Source organism: Paramacrobiotus metropolitanus, unplaced genomic scaffold, assembly GCF_019649055.1.
Source record: "Paramacrobiotus metropolitanus isolate TYO unplaced genomic scaffold, Prichtersi_v1.0 Parri_scaffold0000196, whole genome shotgun sequence".
NCBI classification, from domain to species: domain Eukaryota; kingdom Metazoa; phylum Tardigrada; class Eutardigrada; order Parachela; family Macrobiotidae; genus Paramacrobiotus; species Paramacrobiotus metropolitanus.
This window is the reverse complement of record NW_026570416.1, coordinates 127,300-150,596: the sequence shown is the minus strand read 5'-3', so window position 1 is coordinate 150,596 and position 23,297 is coordinate 127,300. Positions and strand designations below refer to the sequence as shown.

At 42.4% G+C, this 23,297-nt stretch overlaps 2 protein-coding genes across 7 annotated transcripts; both read right to left on the bottom strand.

Moving 5' to 3' along the window:
- Positions 1–5,671: 5,671 nt before the first annotated feature.
- LOC129600782 (uncharacterized) lies at positions 5,672–14,789 on the bottom strand. Of its 5 annotated transcripts, none has more exons than XR_008692128.1 (6): positions 14,398–14,789; positions 14,082–14,231; positions 13,930–14,012; positions 13,487–13,546; positions 13,163–13,344; positions 5,672–6,049 (listed from the first exon to the last, which is right to left on the bottom strand). XR_008692128.1 is itself a non-coding variant. In XM_055499364.1 (4 exons), the coding sequence occupies exons 1-4, from the start codon at positions 14,445–14,447 to the stop codon at positions 13,518–13,520; spliced, it is 312 nt and encodes a 103-aa protein (XP_055355339.1). In that variant the 5' UTR covers positions 14,448–14,783; the 3' UTR covers positions 12,960–13,517. The 5 variants fall into 5 exon arrangements, 1 of the variants encoding a protein (XP_055355339.1); XR_008692129.1 differs by lacking the exon at positions 5,672–6,049 and adding an exon at positions 12,397–12,937; XR_008692130.1 differs by lacking the exon at positions 5,672–6,049 and having other exon boundaries at positions 12,960–13,344; positions 14,309–14,789.
- Positions 14,790–16,791: 2,002 nt separating this feature from the next.
- LOC129600781 (arylsulfatase J-like) lies at positions 16,792–21,585 on the bottom strand. Of its 2 annotated transcripts, none has more exons than XM_055499363.1 (10): positions 20,971–21,585; positions 20,214–20,373; positions 19,151–19,255; positions 19,001–19,037; positions 18,857–18,930; positions 18,672–18,788; positions 18,288–18,423; positions 18,088–18,229; positions 17,368–17,760; positions 16,792–17,311 (listed from the first exon to the last, which is right to left on the bottom strand). In XM_055499363.1, exons 1-10 carry the CDS (start codon positions 21,189–21,191, stop codon positions 17,002–17,004), a joined length of 1,695 nt encoding a protein of 564 aa, XP_055355338.1. In that variant the 5' UTR covers positions 21,192–21,585; the 3' UTR covers positions 16,792–17,001. The 2 variants fall into 2 exon arrangements, with proteins under 2 accessions (XP_055355338.1, XP_055355337.1); XM_055499362.1 differs by having other exon boundaries at positions 19,151–19,263; positions 20,971–21,582.
- Positions 21,586–23,297: the final 1,712 nt, after the last annotated feature.

Genomic DNA, 23,297 nt, shown 5'->3' with positions numbered 1-23,297 from the left:
TTAAATTAAAACTGCACATAGAGTTTTGCTATGGCCAAACAGGAAGGCGACGACACATGTAGCCTATGCACTTTGCTTGATCGGTATCGCTTAAAACGCAATAGAAACAAGTTCACGAACGGCACAAAAAGCGCCTGTTAAGCAAAGCAGGCGGCAAGGTTTTCTTTTAATTATATTATTATAATTATGTTTTGTAATATGTGCAGTGTGTCGTTTGTACCGCTTATTTACTGAACGGTAGTTCGGCTGCCGGCTTCCGTATCAGTACTGCCGGCTGGTAGCATTGATTCCGTTATTTCATCGGTGCTCTGGTATTATGCTCGGTACAGAGTATTACACAGTGTACTGTAATTGAACAGATAATATGTAGTATTTAATAAATTAATCACAAATCACGCTTTTAGTTTGCCAGACGATGCATGTACTGACGCGTTTCTGCTTGAGCACGCTGTACGTCGCTGTATGATGCTGTTTGATGTGTTTGGTATATAATGCTTTTCGCCGGTCACTGGCGGTCATCGGCGGTTATTTCGTTGGTGGTAATAATATTACGTATTGTATGTCTGAGCGTTTGATTGGGTTTACTTGTAGACATGTTAGAAAATGGGATTGTTTTATAATAAAGATTCCGTGCACCAGAATCACTTCCGCGACATTGAACGGGTCTACATTAAGTCCTCTACCAATACGAATACAGACTACTTGTACAGGGCGTTCCTTGTCCAATACATATGCGACATTTCCACGTAATAAAGCAATGCAAAACAGCTGTTTCATAAATAGTAGACGTTAAACTGAGATTATCTAAACTGATCCAGAAAAAAAAATGTACAAAACGTCTAAATAATTACTTTAGGTAGATATTAAAATGTAAGTAAATTAAATAAGATATAACAAGAATATAGTATATTCCATAGTGCATACTATAATACTATATATATATATATATATATATATGTAGTTAAAATTTTATACAATAGTTAACTAATTACAGTCTTTCGGGAGGAAGTAAGTATTAAAGGCACCACGGAACGCATAAAATCTAGAAAAAAAAAACAAGTGACTTTTGTTACAATGGCGCATTGTGTGTAAAAAAAACTTTTGCGAAGCCGTGGTGGGGACTTGCATTATTGTTATGTTAATTCTTATAATACTGCTGGAAGCATTTTTCGGAGCAAGCCACAGTGTCAGGACCTTTATTAACAATTGCACCGCACTGGAAGTTGATGATTTACTCAATCGAAACATCACCCCATGGGCGAGTGTTAAAATCAGAGTCAACAATTCTACGTTTTGAGTAAGTAAGTTTAAATCGTTTGTTAATTTCCGCCGACGAAACTTCCAGCTTGCGCTTATTGCGTGTTATGTTGAACGGATAATTCACGGTAATTCCGCTTGGCTGGTCCGGTGGTGCCAGGCTTTCCAGTAGCATCTCTTTCAGGCTTTCCAGGTTTAGCTGTTTTTCGCTTGCCGTGTCAACGTAAATCCTTGACTTTTATCGTTTCACATCCAGTATTTGTCCGGTAAGCATAGCTTTTTGGTCCTGGGACAACAAAGAATTAACATTTTAAGTTGCTCGCATATTATTATCTAGATAATTATTCTTTTACCAAGCGCTACAAATTCGTCAATGTACTCGTCAGGCTGTAAAGACGAGGACAAATCACCAAGCACGTTCCCGTTGGTGGATCGGGCAAATCGTCTCTATGGATGTAGAAAATGCTGTCTGCAAAATAAAGAAGTGGATGAGCAATTTGCCGATAATACTGTTTCGCGCGTTCACCTGTATCGTGGTATAACAAACGGTCTCCAACCATTTCCATGAATTTTAATAAGTGTAGCCGTGCGTACGCAGTCGTAAAAGCTGCGATAACAACATTGGTCTTTTTGCTCGTCGCAATGTAGTCCTTCTTGGAGCGGTATTGAACTGCCATAACTTCATCGGTGACCAAATCGAACCCGGCGACTTCGTACTTGTTAGAAAACAAGTAATCATGGAATACCTCTTTCTTTTCCACCATATCCGTGTTGGATCGGTCTTCCTGTTGACCAAATTTTCCCTGCAATGAGCGTAAAAATAATGAACATGCACAAATTAAATAAGTTCACATGTGTACCAAAAACTATTTAGCATAAGCTTGCAAAGAGCTCTCAATGCGTCGTTTTTCGCAATATTCTTTTATCCAGTAGAATATTTTCTTTAGCAAGGAATTCTTGAATATATCTGTCTTTTCATCTTCCGTTTGACACTGTGGTGGATATCCAGAAGCTTCCGTTTTCAGCTTCAAAAACAGGTCAATGTATTCTCTGAATAAATACTGCATTTGTTCTGGATAGTGCCAAGCCGAGTATATTTTATCGATACGATAGCCAACTTCTAATGCTCGATGAATTTCTGGAGTGCACCAAGTTCCTTCCAGAGCCCTGTCCTCATCATCGTGAGAACATGGTTCGTTTACGCGTTCCGTCACGCATTTAGCGCATAAAGGAAAAGTCAGTTTATCAGTTTTGTAAGGTAGCACCGGTAAAAACAACGACGGTGGAGGAATGACGCGACATTTAATTATTCCAAAAATACTCTCCACAGGCGGAAAATCTTTAGTAATGATAACAGGCGGATAAGGTAGATTTTTGTTAATATAAGGGTATTCGCTGATAACGTCGAGCGAATAGATTTTTTCTCCAGGATCGCACTTGTGGTACAACTTGATAGCGTTTGTCCTGCCACCAGTAAATGCGTCTCGGGGTGCATAGGTTCTTCAATACCGGTCAACTGAATTATTTTCTGAAATTCCAGGTCAGTAGTGAGCCGGCTATCATAGTCGTGTTCCCAGATCGAAACTACGGAATAGCCCATAGTTTTGATAGCTTCAAGGCGTAAGGCAGTTGCTTTGTTAACTTCCTCCATTGGCCGTTTCAGAAAGGGATGCAGCGTGCTTTTTTGTTGTGCATTCGCTGCAGCCGTGCCACATACATCCTGCACAAAAACATTGAAGGTGAATTGCGTTTTGAATGTGATCGATAACATTTATATCGAGCTGACTAACCTAAAACTCGTAAGCGGTTTTGTATCCCGATCAAAACCATCCACAGTCCAGTGACCGATTCGATGCTCTTTTGCAGTTTTACATCATTTTCCATTTCAATCCAGCGTAGCCAACGCTCTCCTTTGACAGATGACTTTTGCCCTGACCAGGAGGGCCGATCAACGCAATTTGGTTTTCCTTCAGCATTCGCGCTCTCCAAAAGTAATTGCACATGCCGGGTGTGGTTAGTCCAGACGCAAATGGGCATAATCCATCGGTTACCTGTTGGAAAAGCGCTCGAAATTTTCGCACGCTTGTTGCAAAATGAGGACATCTTGTGAGCAATACCTAAAACGAATCGGATAAGTTCGATTCTGTAAATAGCATAAGGGTTTAGCTTACTTGATAAAGTGTGCATTAAAGTCGAATTTGTTCCTGTGACGGCGTCGCTCTTTGCGGTACCATTTCATGAAGCGCTTTCGTTCTTTCTTTTCATAGACTGATAGCCATAGTCATGACGATCGGGCCAAGCAGTTATTTTATTCCAGTTTTCAGGGCTTATTAAGTTTGTGTGGAAATCTCCTTTGGTTTCTTGCAAACCAAATGCTTTCGCAAAATTTTTAACGATGATGGTACATAGTTCATAGAGTCACGAAATTTTATTTTGAGTTTGGGCACGTCCATCTGCATAACCTTGCTCCCGTTGAAAATAAGCGGACGTGGAATAACGCCGTTTTCACGAGATAATTCAAAATGAAGTATCCATCAAATCCCTGAAAAATAAATTATCAATTTATTTAATAAAGAAGTTACTTAACGTGTTGACTTTCGCTACCTTCAAATTGTGCGCCATAAATGTGTAGCCACGGAAACGCTCACTGAAAATGAAATCGCCAAGTTCTTGTGAAATGTCGCCGTTAATATTACCGTTTTCTGGAAGAATAAATTTTTCATTTTTTGTCGCGATCACCGCTAGGTTGACTTTAAATTCTCCACTCTCGTCTTGATATGTTTCCAGGTCAAAGTATGCCAGCTTGTCGTTATGGTGCTTGGCCTTTTCTTTATCCGTAAATTCCACGGGTTTCATATAACACACATGGTTTTCCTCCGGCATATAGAATAACGAGCAAGTCGCACACAAAACCTCACCACATCGATGTTGCTGATCGTCAACATCTAGTTCGATTTCATAGCAATATCGTGGTCCTGGTCATTGTCCTCACCATGAATTGTATCGTAATTGGTCTTCATACGGCGATTTACCATGGAGACAAAGGTTTTACACTCACGGCAAATGAAAAAATTTGCGCAGATGGTGCTGCTCCCAGCTTGGTGTCTGTCAAAACAATCTTGCCCATAGAAATCGCGGTTACAGTCCAGACAGTGTATGGTTTCTTGCTTATTCATTTTGCAAGTTGCAGACAAACACTGGTGGCACTTGAACTCGCAGCGGTGATACTGTCTTTGATCGTAGCCTTTCATGCAACGGTAACAGTAATAGTGGTGCTCAAAATAGGCCGGTAAAGATGTTAAAACATCAAAATGTTGATCGTGATGCAGCAGCATAATTCGCTTTTCGCAGTAGGCGCCGCAGTAGACGATAGAATTTCCATGATCCACAGATACCACAATAAACTGATAATTCGGTAAAACTTCTTCAAAGCGGGAATATCTTGCACGTTGAATTCTCTGTTTGGCAGGTTGGCAGTCAACAATAATTCTTTTGTCTTCTGGTCTTGCAACTTTTTGGTTCGGTAAAGCTTTGTGTACAGCTCTTTGTCGCCATCTGCATGCGCTTGTGCCACAACTATAGCCCTGGCCATACACAAACAGTCCGTATTTCGAATCTGGGTAATACATCTTTTGTTGTCTAAAATCCGCTGCAACAATTTTGATACATTTTTTCTGCATGATCCGGATGGCAAATCAGTGTGCTGGACTGACAGTTCAAATGATTCGTCTAGCAGAAAAGCCTGATTAGAGTTTAGAATCCGCCTTATTGTCGTCATCCACCGTTCAATTGTTATTTGGTCCCGCCGAATAGGTGGCATCCAAATTGGATACTGCAGAGCATTTTGATACATGCGGATTCGCACCAGGTTATGCGCTGGAATCGCAGCAATCACACTCTCCAGAATATCTTTCAAAACGAGTGTTATCGTTTTAACAGCATACTTGAACGATAGATTATCCAGCCCCGTCACTGTACATTTGTAAGTTTCGAACGAAACTGAAAATTTCTGGGAATATTTTGCTCCGATATTTTCGAGCACATAATAATCTTTAATGTCATTCAAGTCTGGATCGACTTCGTCAGCTATATTCAAAGCTGGCAGATCAGCTCGTGGTACAGTATAATTATGATCAAGAAGAGCATAATCATGATTGAAAAGTGCGGTATCAGCAAACTGTGGGTTACTAGTACAGGCGTTAGAGTTGCCCTGTACACGATCAGGTACTTGCGTCATCGTAAAGACGAGCTCTGGCAACGTGATTTTACTAGTCTCAAAGATGCACCCAAGATACTCAGATTATATATGAATAAATTCCGCTACAGCATTTTGTTATCATCTGAATTTCCAAACAGATCGCTCAATGATTCATGCGCTAAAAATGTCAGGCATGTTAATATCCGCGATCCTTTTTTTGTTCAGTGCGGTCCTCACCGGAAATGAATACAGCTCCACAACGGATGCAGCACCTGTTACCCTGTTCATCTGCAATTTCGTAAACCTTGTCAGAAATGTTTTAAAAAAGAACATCAAAATTTGAGCACGTACCCGAATAGTAATTTAGATCTGGTCTTGAAATTCGACTGCGCCATCGTCGATGATGACGAACGCCAGTGTCGGGGATCGGCATGCGGCAAAGCAAGCATTTTTTGGAACTTTTAGATACTGAGTCAGCATCCAGTTTGAGTAAGCCTGTGCTTTGTTGGGACTGTAGCATCTGTCATTGCATAAATCGGAAAAGCGCGGGCAGCCTAACGAGTCCAAGTTGATGCAATCAGATTTTAATAAATCCTGGATAATACCGCACTTTTCTGAACCTTTCGCATAGAAAACAACGCTTAGGGGTCTTTAACGTTTTGCAGATAGTTTCTGAACGCTCGATTTATCTGAATCTCCAGGTCCGAGAAAGCTTTAACAAATATTTCATCGACATTCGTGGAACTGATGCCGTACTTGCTAACAATGTAATTATCCGGAGGAAGCAAAAATCGGGTGTAATATAGACAATGGAAATCAACAGAACTAATTGCCAGTTCCGTTATAATTGACTTCTCATTACGATTATACCATTTGATGTCCACAACAATTCGAAAAACCATTCTGCTTCGCCAAATAGAAATAGATGCAGTAAGGAAAAACTGCTATGAAGCACATGTTTTTGGCAAGACCACGAGTACAAAATGCGATGTCCTGTTTATATTTCGAAACAAAACATCCACATGGCAGCGCAATGTTGCTGTAGTGTAATATTTTGTTGCACTGCAATTTGTTGCGGTACAAAGTAACTACACCTACACTCATACGTAAGGGTTTGGATGGCCAGATTTTATTGCATTATTTGACGGAAAACAGACTGAATTATCATAGAGCGATCACGAATTACAGTGTTCAAATCAAAATAATGATTAATATAAGCACAAACCATTCGATCATTCGACGATTTGCTATTGGTGAACAAATGAATAAGAGAGGTAAATGACTCGCCGGAGCATCGTTTTAGAATAAAAAAGCAGCAGTACTGTCCGCACACGGTACTCCATTCCATTTGTAAACGATGCGCTTGCGAAATAACTAACTCGGCGTTCTTGCAAAAACTTTCAATATGGATGCCGTAAAATCTCGGTTCGTGACCATAAGAGTCAAAATATTCCAATTTTCCCGGGACGTCCTGGTAGAACGCCAACCAATGCGAGCCTGGCTTTGCAGCTTCGTCAGTATTGACAACGCATGCCCATGGCAGCTTCATTGGCAGGGACGGTGGTAACATGTCCGCAGCAAATACACCAATAAAAGCGTCTTTCGTCACGGTACTTGAACGTAGCACGTGGTCGATTTCAGCAGTGTCCATTTTAGTGCCGATCTGCATTCAAAATAAAATCTGAATTTTTTTTTTTTACACTTTGTCCTGTAAACAACGGGCGACCGAGAGCGCGAAGCCTCCGGTCGCCAGTATTCCACATCCATCACGATTCTCTTCAGCGTCAAAGGGGCCGACGGCGCGCCCACCCCGCTAGCGACCCTGAAGCTTACCGCGCAGGCAACAACACGGCATTTTTAAGTCTTACAACACTTACGTTAGGTTTTTACGCTGTAAAATCCGCAATTAGCTAGCGATGTGAATTGACTTCAATAATATTATCCCACACCATCATCGTAATGGCCATAATTGGTTCAGTTAATTGGGCGGCGAACTGCAGGCGGATTGATAGATTTCCTTGGCGCACGGTGCTCATCGGTCCCCGGCCTGTCCGTGAAGGTGTCAGATCGAATCCCCAAATAGCAAATCCTTCCGCAAATGCTTTACGGTCGAAAGGCAGCGCCCCGTCCGGTGCGTGCAAGCGGCCGAGCGTCTCCAACAGACCGTCATATGATTGCAAATAATCACCCGTGGCGAAATTTGGTCGGTAGGCTTGTGCGGGATACGACTGTCCGTCGACTTCGACACTTATATAGTTGAGATTGAAATGTTCAAAGTTAAACGGATTACCTCGGCGCAGCCCGTGAAAACTCGAGCTTTTTACAAATCCCACAAAAACACATTTGGGTACTGCTCCAATATGTAAATTAGCCAGCACTGTGCTCTGAATCATACCAATATCATTAACACGCATACACACTCGCTCAATAGGGTATTTCACAGTCTTTGTCGATAATTGGGCGGTAAGCGCAGACAAATATGCCGGATTAGGCACAAAGCGTTTGACGTACAACCGCGGATTGCGAATGTATGCTTTAAAGGTATCCACTGGAAGATTGGCATATGAACGCAGGTAGAATTCCGGCTTATTCAAAATGAGGCGCACATGTAGCGGTACACCGGTGATCAAATTTTTCCCTGCTGAAAAATGTCCGTACATAATTTGGCGCTGAACGGGACGTACTCGTTGGTCACAAACATAGCTTTTCGCGTTACTTCTCCAGCGTTATTGGCATGATCTTCTAGGTACCCGGGAGTGTCTATATAAAATCCAGCACTTGTTGCCTGGCTTTTTAGGGCAGCCGGTGTGTACTAACAAATTTTCCAAGTACGCTCGGTAGGCATATAATGGGGTGGAATTAGTTATCAGGCGGTTGGCCATTGTTACCTCTACCGAGCTGAATATAGAATGCGCAATCAAGTTCACTGGTGCTACCAGATCCGTGTTTTCAATATGCGTAGCCGCACCAAGTCCTGCAATTTGCTTTTGATTGCAATATCCATTTCTAGCGTAATTTCCGGTAGCACTAGCAGCGCCGACGTTGAAGGGGGAATGTAAAAGGAAATTTCTCCAGAACTAATTTCTTCTGTTTGCCCTGATGTTGGTAGAATGCGTTCTTCTTCTGTCCGCACAAAATCCGCTAGAGTGGCCGGAACGGAGAATAAATCCGACTCGACCTGCATAGCTGGCACGCTTCCTTCCAAAATAAAAGCCATTTTAAAATGCGTCCTCAAATTCTCTTGGGGGAATCCGTTTAAGCCGTTTAAGTCGGAAGGAAGGTTTCTTTATCTTTTTTGTCCTCTTGTGCTGCTGCTTGAGCCGTTTGATGCCTCCTTGCTGTTGAGGTTGCGCAGTTAACGCTTCCGAAATTTTCTCTCCTACCTTCTTGGATGTTTCACTTAAAACTGTTGTCGCTGCGTCGCGTAAGTGGGGCTTTGCTGCTTCCATTGCTGCTCTGGCATGTGGTGCCGCTGCTTTAATAACCGGGGCAGCAAAATGCGCTAATTTACTAAACATTGCGCGCAGGAAATTAGGTAGCATAAATCCGCTGCCATTTTGCATTAAACTCCCGCGATAGCGTGTCATGACGGCTCCATAGCCGTGCTGGCTACTAGCGCCCGTGGCAGCCCCCGCAAATAAATCCAGATAGAACGATGGTGACGGCTCAAAGAGGATTACGGGCATTTTTTAGCGATAGTAATACTGAATGGGGCGGAAATGCAGCTTTACCATTGACTTTCCAGTCTGAAAAATTGCCGCTTCTCCGAGATCAGTTGCAATGTTGATATCAATAGTGTCCAGTCGATCGTATAAAACAGGTAAATAATGTGGATCCTCAAACCTTTCGGAAACAATTTCGAAGCGAGGAACACTTGCTTTAATGGGGAAAGCGCGCAAAAGCTGCATAGTTTCATCGCCCACAATATTGTAGTCGCACTTGTTGCAGTAGACAAAAATTGACTGGTTCCCAATGTGCATATTTACGGGCTTATCTGCTGTCATTGTTATAGACGTCTCCAACAGTTGCAACTCTGCCAGGGCTTTCAGCTGGTCGGACAGTGTTGTAGCTGCGGAAGCAAAATTCGTTTTTTCCATTAAAAAATTTTCATATTGTTCAGACTGTGCAGCAGAAAATCGTCGTTCTTTAAATCCAAGCATACGGGATAGATGCAAAGATGAGGGAGGAAAATCCAGAAAAACACGTACGCTGGGAAATTTCACTTTGAGCTTGGGCTCGGTTGCAAATAATTCTAGTTGGAAAGCCGCCTGTTCTTTCGCTGTAGAATCGCGAAATGGCTTTAACCGTGGTACTTTACTGTTGATAAAATTAATGATGTCACTTTTCTCATAGATCCCTGCAGGTACCGTAATTGTGTCCCTCTCCATAGCGAAAACACCGTTGCTATCCATAGAAGTAATTTGGTCAACGTGCAACGTTTGGGGACTGGGTAAATTGTACATTGAATTAGGATACTGTATTTCCACCAATGCCATTTCCCATTGTCCCGGTAGCGATATCACGCTCTTTAACTTTGTGGTCCATTCAGCTGCATTATTCTTTTGGGAACTGTTGCATACAGGCATCAGATGGAAGCGTGACATAAAAGCTATTATGAGCCATTTCTGACACGACTGAGTTCGGCTTCGTAATATTTCCCGCGAATTAAGTCCCCGTCTTCATCCAGTAATACGTAGAGGGGCTCGGGCTGTTGTGGTAATACTTGGTGTATCTTGTAAATTTCCTCCTTAAATGTTGACTCATATCCTTTTTCAAAAGTGTTTTGTCGATGGCTACTCGTACTGTGTCACCTACGCTGTACTTTGGCTTTTCTGCTTTCCCAATAATAATTCTGCATATAGTCGATTGAATATTTGCAGAGAATTGGACTAGCTAACCTCATTAGGCGTGACTTTATGCGAAGAATGAATTGCGTTGTTGTAACTGTTTACCAAATCTCCCAGAACGTCCCAGTACACTTTAGACTGTCGGTGTCGAAATAATTTCCATATTCGTTTCTTGAGATTGCGTATGCCATTTTCAGCTAAGGATGCTTTGATTGCTTTATTTTCAGAAGAGAACAAAAAAACCTTTTGGGCTGTCAAAAAACTCTTAACATCCTTATTGTAAAATTCAAGACCTTTGTCCGTTTGCAATTTAATGGGAGCTCCGAGTTCTGCAAACACCTTTTCCAACCCAAGTTTTACTTCTAGACCGCTTTTATTCTTTAGTAGTTGACAGCTCACTTTCTTGCTGAAGACGTCGATCACAAACAATATCCAACGGTATCCTTTGTTCTGCTTCGCATATTTTGACATGTCTGCCAGATCGGCTTGATATTGCTCCGCTAGGTTTGAGACAACTACGGGGTTTCTTTTGAACCTTTTGCGTCGAGATTTGTGGACTGTATATGGATCCAGATGCTCCAGCTGTTCCCGCGTTTGTTGATAGTTTGGTGCTTGTGGAAAGTGGCTGCGAAACTTTTGAATCCCTGTTAAGCTGCCCGGGTGCTGAGGGTTCAGATACGCTTGTCGTAGCAGTAGATTGGCCATCGTATTCGTCGTCGCTACTGCTTGATCCATCGCAACAGCTAGATGTGCAGTTCCATGTCATACCTTCACCCAAAGACAAAGAAAAGGGAACGCATCCACCACCACTCATTTGTTATTAATAGTCATCCAGTTGAACTGGGATTTGGTTCTTGAACCGATGGGACCTTCGATTTGTAAAGTGTTTTCATCAAATACTTCTCGCTTTGCACGCTTGCGTTTTGCCGGGGGTGCAGGTGGAATAGGAGGGAAAGCATCTAACATACGATCAGGCATATTAGGGGGTACCCACGGCTTCTTTAATAGTTGTACTGGAATGGGGGGCACAGATGCTGGAGGCGGAATAACCATTTGGTCAGGGCCGAACGCCGACTCTTTCAGCGCCAAAAGCGAGCCAAGTTTCTTGATAACAGTTCCGCTTTCTCCCATTCGCTTAGCGTATTCCGTGAAATTATATCGCTCATCAAATCGGCCAGTTTTACAATATCCACAACTTCGGTAGGCTGCTGTTGTAATTGGACATCCGTTACAATACGACCAACCGTGTCACTTGCAAGTCTTTTCATTTCGCTCGCGGGAACAATATAATGCACTTCCGGTTTCATTTCAGTAAGGCAGTTCCCAAAACAGCTGCCAATACAGGTAGAACCGCAGGTAAGAATCCTCCGCGCTGTAATAAAATTTCCCTCTTGCTTCGTAAAGGATATTTTTTGAGGGCAATCAGCTTTAATGGTCGACGCCAACGCTGACACACCTTTAGCTGATCGGTGGTAAGAGGCACTGAATTCTTTACCAAATTCAAACAAATTTCTTCAAAACAGCGAAGTTGTCGTTTCGAAATATTTTCCAAAAGAAAACGACGCTGCTTGGGTTTCAGCGATCGCAGGGTAAGGAGAAACGGTGCAAAGTCTTTTAAAATCTGATCACACATTCTTGGGCAAGGTTGTCGTATGTGGATTAATGTAAATTTTAGTCAACTCTCCCGGTAATATTGCTGAACGAATCCTTAAATAGGCAGGTGTGTCCGGTTTCATATCCAAAATGAGAGGTTGAAATGGTTCCTGGCCGACTTCCTCGTAAGCTCCGCTGAGATGTTTTAAACCAGTCTGCCTTTCTAGAATCTTGATTTGGTTCACATCACGATTATTTTTGAACAGTATAAGATATTGTGCATTAAGATGCACGTCTCGCATAGCAGACCCTTGTTTATATAGGTTATTGAATAATAGAAATACACAAAGCCGTTTATGGTGTACTTTTTTGAGTGAAGAGTTTAGCCAAATGCTCATTTTTCACCAAACCACTTGCCACGTCATCCAGTATCAACAAAATATTTTGTTTACCATCAAAATAATTTTCATCCTCCACAATTTGTTGAATATTTTTGTCAGTTCAATCCAAGGGACTTTGCGCTGAAGCACTTCGTAGGCTGGCTGCATTTCTCCGTACACCAAAATAATTCGTCCAAATGGTTGGTCAAATAATTTATCGCGCTCCATAATTAATTTTGACACATATGTCGTTTTCCCCGAAGTCGTTGGCCCCACAACAAGGACTGAAGCGGGTAGTCGGAATCTCAAATCAGCTGTCGTGCGCGGATACCTATTTAAGGAATCCATTTCCAAAGGGCGGAGCTATTGCTAGCGTACCGATAACAGAATGGAGACTTCAAAGCGGAGGGTTGTCTTAGATATTGATTGGTTTATCGCTGGCTCCCAACGGCTTATAAAACAGCTGGCATTTTGTGATTGCCCAACTAGTGTTAGCAGGTGCTACACATTCACCATTCCATCCCACTTTAATCGTTACCGCGTTGAATTTAGGAGCCAATCGCGTCACTCACACGGACTTGTCTGGCATAATCGTGGAGATTATTTATACTTGGACATCGCCAGGGCGATTCAGGATATGCTGGAGCTTATTGGTGAACGACCTGCGCGTTTGACGTTTTTGCCAAAGGATTGGAAAAGCAAAAGATTTTGGAAAATTATTTGCCTGAAGTGTTTAATCTTGAAGACATTGGGTGCCCGAAGTTTAAGGAGCTTACTTCATTACCACAAACAACGCTTTCAAAAGCGGAGACATTTGCAAATTGGCTGAATGGCGAAAATAACTAACGTTGTTGCAACTGCTGACCTTGGCTGCGCAATTGACTTACCCAGCTTATCCGAACGCGCTCCGCTTTCTCATTATGCACCACATAAATTTTCCGGGCTTCTTCTCCGTTCCATTCGTCCTTACAAATCGCACTGCCAAGTGTACCGCAACGGCAAGATCACAGTTAATGGTGCAAAGTCCATCAGTGATGCTCTCGCGTTATTGGATCACTATTACCGGAAACTGCAAAAATACGGCTATCAAAAAGCATCGTTAAAGAATCCAAGAATTGTTAACATTGTCGCCACTTTCAATTTTGGGAAATTTCTTAGTTTAGAGAAATTATACAACTCAATAAGAGCAAAAGCTGATGCCATGTTTGAACCTGAAATATTTCCGGCCATGCGAGTCCGGCTTCAAGGTTGTACGGCGATGATTTTCCATTCTGGAAAAATTAATTTATTAGGTGCAAAAGATGCTGATACTCTTCATACTGCTGAAAACAGAATTGCGCCTGTTATTAGGAACCTAAATGCAGCAGTAAATAAAATTACAAAAAAAGCTATCGTTGCATATTTCTGTTACCTGGCATTACAAAGCATTAGTGCTAAATTTATTAAGAAATGTAAAGAACGTTTACCCTTAAAAGTATCTGGTACATACTACATATACAGTGCAATACTGTACAATACATTACTCATTAATTATGATAATTAGATTTTATTACGAAATGTATTTTTTTGTTATAAAAGCATTGAGCAAACATACAAGCATATAATAATAATTTTTGTAATCAGGAAACTGCGGAATCAGCAAATTACGCCATACCGTTGACAAGGTGGAAAAATTCTTTGAGAAGTTCAGGCCAACTTTTTCCACTCAAACCCTCGTTGTTTATAGCAGCCCCGAAACTATGTACACATGACAAATACAGCATGGGTTACAACGTAATATAAACTAAAAACACTTGCTTCACTTACTTCGTGTACAAGAAATTCATAAATTCTGCAATTAGCGGAGTAATCGTTAACAGAAATGTGGCTTTGGCTCCAGTGGAAAAAATTTTGCAGCGACCCTGGCGGACTTTTTCCAGTTGATCTGCACGCACGCATAAGCATGCACGCAGTAGACTGCAAATAATTGTCAAAATTGATTACACACTACAGGCATAATGTACAGTAATAAAGAAGATAATATTCCATCGTACCTGTTAGTTTCCATGATTATATATGTATAAATAAATTGAGAATAGAGCAGCTAGTAATATCCACTGAAAAGTAATTATATTTCACTTACTATGCGTTGAAAGGCTTTGACGAGCCAGATGCGTTAAAGTGCTCCTCCATAGTGTAAAAGAATGTAAACAACTTGTTGAATCAAGCAGTGAAAGTAAACCAATATAACTGTACAGTGTACAGTAGTATCCATATAGTACAGTACCATCCATCCATCCGTACAGTACTCCAACCATTGGGCGCATGTCAAGTTTCACAATTATATATAAGCCGTGCACAATCCAGTTAAGCAATTAAACTACTCGATAAGTTGACAAATAATTTGTATATTATAAGTGCGCAGCATTACTATAAGTGTTTTCAATCAATAAGAGACGCGCATGGTATGCAGCACCATCGCTGACGAGCCAGTTGCGCTAATGTGCCAATGCCGCTCCATGCGGTAAAAGAATGTAAACAACCACTTGCACGCGTGCAACACGGCTGCACAGGTAGCTGCATCTGGGCTGCGAGCATCCTTGAGGTATGCACAGCAGATGCACCAGCGTGTGTGTGTGATTATCAGTAAGTGAGTAAATTAGTTAGTGTACTTCTATACAGTGTACATATGCAGTAATCATATGCTGCAGTTGTGCTGAATCATATGCTGCAGTTGGGAGCTGCAAGTACAAAGTACAACCGGGAATTGTAACTAGAAAGTCCAGCTCCCAACTCCAGTTTATGACGTAACCGACGCCATCTTATGTTTATACAGTATACTGTTTCTTCTATAAGATATTAACAAAACTAGTAATGTATAATAAATACACACTGGCACGTAAGCGTACCATGTAACAACCGGCGCGCACGCCATGAACAAGTCATAAAAAAGTCAGCATCATGCATTTCCGCCGGAAAGGATACCACGGCAGAAGTACGTACGGAACATTTTGTCACATTTATTCGTCGCAGCAACAACTGATCGCAGCGCTTCCATGGAACAATATACGAAAAACGCAATCGCATCAATTGGCATTCTGCCGCCGTAGCATCTTCAATCTGTATTAGGAACTCCCTCATCCGTCTGCAAGCAGCGCCCGCTACAGAGTACAGGGAAACAAGGAATACAAACACATTCCTCATCGGCATCTTGTAAAATGGAAAGGTCATGAATTAATCAGGGAATGTTTGTGTCTGCGGTCAGCTCATTACGCCTCTTACTGTGCCCAGAGAAAACGATTCGGATAAGTTTTCATCGAGGTAGCCATTCACAGTGGCGCTATCGCGAGCAAGACTTAACCTGATTACATCAGTTAATTGTAAGCTGTAAGATCATGCGCGGAACTTTGGATATTGCATCGATAGCTTGCCAACGCGCACAAGTGTCAAGATCAATTATTTTATCAGAGTTCCAACAACTTTACAACAACGGTCAGCATTCTTGAAGTTTTTTTCCGTAAAGTTTCAAAGGGTACTTTAGAGCAGTACTTCGGTGCAAGAAGGATCTTCTTAAATAAGAAGATCTTACTTACATAGACTTACTGCTAAGGAATTCCTTATAAGGAAAGAAGGAAAATCAATAAGGAAAACGATGGGATTCTTGCAAAAGGGTCAGGATAAAATTGGCATCGTGCTGCCACACCCGGCCGGTTACAATTTCATTTCTGCAAGCACAGAAAGTCCCTGGATTTCCTTCCTTGAAATGTTCAGCTAAACGATTTTCGTGAAGCGTAAAACGTGTCCAACAGAAATAACCGCAGAAATACCAGCTATTCTGGAAGTTAATATCAGACAGGAGAGTAGTTCGGACAGACGTATCTGTACAAGTTATTCGGGAGAAAATCGCTCATCGTGCGGTACGACAATTACGAGATATGAGCCTAACACGCAGTAAAAACATTCCGAATTGTACGCGCCTAAAACGGACGGGCGGACCGAGATGAATGAGTCAGGAAAAGGAATCGAATGCAGCGCACAAGCATCCGCATATGGTCGCAATATGCATGCTACGCACAAAGCCGGCCATATACGGCGGATTGTGCGCTGCAGCCGGCAACGATATCTATTCCCTTCCGATTCGCAAAACGTCCCACAGCTGAGCAGCACCGGCAGTCAATTAGAACACACACCCATTACAAATGAAAAGATTTCCAAAGGTCACGGTCAGAATTATTAAGCATTATGCTGCTCACCACTTTATTAAGCAGTATGTGCTGGATTTTATCGACAAGCTAGCTTTTAAAAGTTGAATATAAGAAGCGACTAGGAAAGAAGCGGGATAACTAGAATACTATGCACAATAAGCACCGTTTAATTACTGAACTGTAACTCGGCAAAGTAGCAGCTGATTCGTTCCGCTTTTTGATGAGTGCCGTTTGGTACTTATTTGTGCAGCTTTCTCCTTGTATTAACTGCAAGCAATTTTGTCAGGCGATTACTGTATATCAGCGCTCATCCTTCCGCATCGATCTCTGGATATTGAACTTTACAACTTTGTACGTATAACAACTTCTAGCCTATATAAAAAAAATTCATGTTTTTTTTGTTAGTTTTACTATACGGTAACATTACTGGTATTCAACATACGAGGAAGCACCATTCAGCAGCAACGATTTACAGCAAACCAAACCAGTACTTCAAATAACAAAGTTTTATAACAAGTATACGGTGGTTTAAATAAATTAAGCTAGTCCATCCACGGCCGCCACACGCCGCCGTGCAGCGCCGGGTCGGAGGCCGGGTCGTTGAGTATTCTAATCACCGGGTGGTAACTGGCGTTCCAGCGGCGAATGTGCTCCAGGAGCTCCTCCAGCACTTCAGGACGGGCGGCCGCCAAATTATTCGTCTCACAGGGGTCGTCCAGCAAATCGAAGAGGCACACCTCTTTCTCTGGGCTACACGGCGTCTGCTCCCGCCCTTCGGGGTGGTGGCAGTGCACGCGCGCCCGCGTCTCCACCTGCTGCGGGTCGGCGTCGCTGGTCCCAAACGGCCGGGTCCTAAACAAAACGAACATTACTTTTACGAGCGAGGCGAGCGAAGAAAGCGCTCGAACCATTTATTGGACTCCCGGGAGCCGTTGAAGTAGTTCCCGGTGACCACCTTGTACCGTCCGGCAATTAGGCCCATGCGGCCTTCGGTGTGGTTGATGTCCAGGGGCGTGATGTGCCGGGGCCCGGCGCGGCCCGTCAAAATGTAGTCCCAGTGGTTATACCCGTGCGTGGAGCTGTTGGCCAATATGTAGTTATCGTGGTGCTCGTCGGCCAGCTCTGGGACATGCGTGGAGGCCACCAGGGTGGGCAGGAGATCCGTCAGGTGCATCGGGTGCTGGTAAAGACTCCCGCCGGCCACCGCGTTGTACGGGCCGCCCCACACGAAGCCCGCCACGCGGACCCCGCCCTCAAAGAGCGTCTGCTTCCCACCGCGCAGGGGCCAGTTACTCGCCGGTCTGGTTAACCAACACGGTGACCTTTAGCCTCTAACCCCTTCTCTCAGTAAACAAAAAATTACTTAATATAAACTATAAAAACAGTAAAGTAGATAAGTAAAACGCTAAAAAATAAATAAATAAATATTCCAATAAAAAAACAAAAATTATTTTTATAAAAAAAACTAATCATTTTTGTTTTATGACAAAAACTTCCTGTTTTTATACTATAATAAGTAAAAAATACCGAAGTTAAACAAACTTTCCGTTTTATTTTTTTTAGTTCATTTGTCTATTTGCATTAGGTAAAATAATGGTATAAAAAAGGAAAATAAATCAAATACATACGCAGCGACACCGAAAGTGCCGGGTTGCGGTAGCGGGCCGCCGTTGTCGGAGAGGAACCAGACGACGGTGTTATGGAGAAGCCCAGCGTCGCGGATGGCGTCGTGGATGGTGCCAACAGCGTCATCCACTGCCTGCATCATTGCTATGAAAAACAGCGCATTTTCTGCACCAACAAATACCGTCAATTAGCAAAAATTTACCTGCGTATTTGCGGCGCCCCGGGTGGGCGATGGCCTGGACCGATGGTCGGTTGAGGTACTTGGGAGCCGTCTGCAGGGTGTCGTTGCGGTTAACGCTGCCCCGCGGGGCGTTGGGGGCGAAGTAAAGGAAAAAGGGCTGCGAATGCAGTCACCGCGGGTATCGATAGAACCGCATTGAAATTGTGCGATTAAAAAAAGCAAAAGTTAAAAATTCAAAATTAAAATAAATCTTTAAATAGATATATACAAAATTTAAAAATTAACAGAAGATTAAATAAAAAAATTAATTTCAACAACAATTAAAAAAAATAAAATAAAATTTTAAAAAATTAAAATTACAATATAAGCATATAAAGATCCGTATGATAAAGTTAATCTAGTGACCTTTTGGGCGGCCGCTCGCTCCTGGATCAGCGCCTGCCCCCAGTGGGCGAAAAGGTCAGTGACGTAGGTGCTCTCGTTGAAGCGCAGCACGTCCGATCCGTTGTACATATTGTATCCCTAAATTATTGAATAATTAGTTACAATAATAATCGTCCAAAATCCAGCCATCAAATCATTATTTCCACCTCGAAAGTCTGATAGGAGTAGTAATCGAGTACACCGCCGGGTGTTCCCCAAAAGGTATCGAATCCGCGTTTATCTGCAGATTATTATGGCCATAAAATAAAAATCTTGGGAAATCGTGGTGGATATTAAGGAGCATGTATTACGAGGCAGATACGCCGTCTGGTGATCCCCGAGATGCCACTGCAACGAGTAATCAAATTCCGTAAAGCAGACCGGTTTAAAACGTCATCCTACGCATGCTGCATGCAAGCTCGGTCAAAATTGGCGGGACTGATGTACGATGCGTTGCTTGCCTTGCCGATCATGTGGGTGGAGTAGCCCAGTTGCCGCATGTATTCCGGCAGGAGCTTGTGCTGCAAGGGCAATCCCCACGGCTCGCCGGGTTTAATCGGGTGACCCTGCATCCCTGATAAGCGTTATTAATTTTTTATTGCGTAAAAAAAACCCAAAAAACCTAAGAGAAATCATTAAAAAAGTCTAGTGTAGATATATTAAAAAACACCTACTGAAAATATTATAACAAATTTCTAAAAAATCGAAATTTTAAAGATGTGTATAATAGAAACGAAATCTGCACACAATTTTTCATCTGATAAATCTTTCGCATGAATTAAGGGAACTGGCCCGTTAGTACATGGTACTAAATTCCTGTACATGGACGAAAACTTTCACTTTCGCGCTCTCCCAAATACTTCTTTGCTTTGTTTTATGACATTCTGTAGTCAATGATTTGTATACAGTACACAGGCGAGAAAACCGTTTGTGCGCGCAACATCCGGTTCGGGAGTTATGGCTCTTAAAAAAATTCTAAAAAGTTTAAATGCATTCAGGTGTACCAAAAGTGTCATTATGAACCGATCTCCTTCAAATTTTGCACGTAAATGCTGGCCATGAAGATCGTTTCTAAACCGATCCAGAGTTTCATGATTTTTTTCAAATTTTAAAATGAATTTTAAAATTGGAAGGAAATGGTAGAAACCTGGTTCGGGACCATAACCATCTACGTAATAATGTGCGTTTTCGTGCAGAATTTAAGGATCATTGGTTCATAATGAGACTTTTGGTACACCTCCGCCCGTTTAACTTTTGGAATTTTATTTCATTATTAACTTTCGAACCGGATGTTGCGCGCGTACACGGATTTCATTCCTAGGGTAGGAATACAAATCCTTGGGCTACTTAAGCATGTCAGAAAGCAATGCACAAAAGTTTTTAGGAGTGCGCGACAGCGAAAATTCCCGTGTATGTACCCGAATTTGATGGTTATTACCGGGCCAAATCCCTTAATTAAGGTAGGACGGAGTGATACGGCAATAGTACTATGGGCATATGTGATTCTACTGTATAATTATATACCGATGGTGAAAGGGTATTTGCCGGTGAGGAGGGCGGAACGGGAAGGACTGCAGGTGCAGTGCGTGTACATCCGGTGCAGGATGATGCCCTCACGCGCCAGCCGGTCGATGCGCGGCGTCGGAATCTGTGTCGAGCCGTGGAAGCTAACGTCGTTAAAGCCCTGTCCAGATATATATGTAAGTCATTGCGCAGAAGAAAACTAAAAGCCGCACTGCTATAAGGAGCCAGTGGATTATCATTGCGTTCAAATATATAACAATATATTTAACAACAACAATATATATAACAACAATATATAACATATATATTTTTATCCTTTAGTGATTGAAACGTTGGGAGTATTTGGCCCCGCTTTCAGTGAACTGTTGCATTTCATGGGCCGTAAAATTCGTGATTTAAGTGGAGAAGCGCGTTCTACTGCTTTCATTAAGCAGCGTTTTAGTCTCGCCGTTGTAAAAGGAAATGCTACGGCTGTTTTGAGCACGTTACCTTTTAACCCAAGAGAAGATAGAGATTTTGGTTGTTGTTTTAATGTTTAAATTTTAACTTTCACGTAGTGTACCGGCGCTTGCAATCATTGTTATCTTGGCGGCTATTGCCCAATAAAACTTATAACATATATAAATATATATAAATATCTAAATGTGTATACTATATACACTGTAATTTAAACATAAAATTCCTTAAAAATTACAGTGTAACATAAACATAAAGTAATTTAAACATAAAATAAAAAAAATTGAATTTAGCGGAGTACCATGTCGTCGAGGAGGACGAGGACGATGTTCGGTCGGATGGGATGGTTGTGTAGTTCGTGGCCGTGTTGATCGGGCGACCGCCCTCGGCGCAGTCCAGATCCTGTCCGGATCCGGCCGCGTCCCCGCAGTCTCTCGCTGCAGAAGCCGCCGGCAGCGCGCTGATACTTATGCACGCTGCCACGATCGTCCACGTATACAGATACAGCTGCCTCGAATCCATGCCGAGTATACATATATAGTCACAACAATTTCAGCCACTAATTAAAAATGTGTATCAAAGTATGATATCATAACGTACACGTATGTCATAGTAGTGACTTCAGATTTCACATGAAAATCATTAGAAAAAATACCGTGATCAAGCCACATGCGCCATCGGGCCGTCGGTAATCTGCAGCAAAGTTTCGAGTTGCAGTACATTTACACGTTATACCGTACCCCAGCGCCGTACTTCCGGTCTTGGTCTTATTTAATTCACTGGCACAGTGTGGCATTGGTGCGGGTCGAAGGTCACCGAGGTGCACGCTGCAGAGTAGATCAAGATCGGCTACCGATTTAGCGCTGAGCGATAGCAGGGCCACTAATATACTCTACTATGAGTTTACTACAGACGCGATGGAAGAACAAGTACAAGTGGTACGTATACAAGCCTGTTCCGTAATTTCTAGCGTACAAATAAAGACAGTCCATTTCCAGCGCGAAGGTGGCGCGGTGAACGGTTGCCATTACGTACACTACCTCGACCGTCATGACCAATTCACTTATCTAAAAATTTACGATAAGCACAAAGAAGAAGAGTCGATATGTTCTCACTTACGAGTATTTGCATAGTTAATAATTTAGATCGATACTGCGACGTACATCGTAGGCAAAATAGTGCGGATGTTAATAGTAATTACGTTATTTGCTTATAATAATTTTATTATGATGTGTACGTAGTTTGTACAACTACCGAAGCAGTAATGTCAGCAATTAACGCAGCTTGCCAGAATTAATCAGGGTGCACTTGTCCTACTCAATACGTTTTGAAAATTACTGCGCTTATTCCACAGGAGCTGTTTGTTAGTACAGGTCAACCGGGAACCGACATGGTGCGCACTGCGTTGTTCCAGTGTTACAGCCGCCGCGGGATTGTGATTTCTGTGCACGATGCTACCGCCACAGTGCTTTAGATATTGCAGATTTTAAACATTATCGTATCAACCACGGAGAGCCTGTTGTTGATCAAAAGAACCGCATTAATGGTAGTGAAAACTTTAGGAATCAAGCAAAGCGACATATGAGGAAACTGAATGACACATCGAAACAGAATTTTGCTTTATTTTTAAAGGATCGTGAAAGGCGTAACAATCCAAAGCCAAAAATACAAATGAAGCGGTTAAATGAGGGAAGCAACAGCACTTCTCAGCATGCCGGTTTGGAAAGCAATCTGACCGTTTAGTGTCCAATGATTATTTTGTCATTTACGGGAAAAGAATCACAAACACCTTGTCGCCTCCTGATGCCCATGCCCGTCAACGGGTTAAATAAATAATATCGGAAGTAATAGTTGAAACTAGTTAAAATAGCGTTAAACTGGCTGAAGCAAACAGTTACGAGTTTGTATACAAGTAGACGAAGTGATTAATATTAAACATGCTACCGAACATTGCTTCGATGTAAGACTAGATAGGGCAGCCGCTGGCCGAGAGCCGGCTGAGGGTTTTTGCAAGCCGTAGCCGATCTCGGGCCGTCTACTTAAGCCGGCTGATGGCTCCAGCCAGCTGCGGCTTAGCCGACTCGGCTGAAGCGGCTTGAGCGGCGGCATTACGATGCAACTTTAGCGTCAATTTTGGCGCCGCCATGTCACCTTGTGAGCCAGGTTTGCGCTTATTTCAGTCGGACTCATGTAAAAAGCCGTTAAAACATGGTGTTTGGCATAACATTTCCGAAGTGCTAACGTGAGAACGGTGGCCGATGCGGCATATTCAGACAGGAATTCCCAAATAACTTGTTTTGTTTCATCGGAAACGCTTCAAAATTCATTTTTCGCAACAATGACAAAACGCCTACGATTTTTTGTGAATACCTACCACTCCGGCGATGATGTTTTTGTGTGGCTCAAAAATTTTTTTGAAAAACCTTAAGTTTTTTACAGTTTTTCTGCAACCGGCTTAGCCGGCGGCCGGTTGAGTTGCCGGCTAAGGACTTCAGCCGTTTAGCCAGCCGCTGCCATCTCTAGGTGGGACCTTTGAATAAACGTACCTATATTTAAACCAATTTGTGACCTTTATGTACCGATATATCTACCGTATTCCCAGCTGCACTTGCAAATAAACTTTACAGC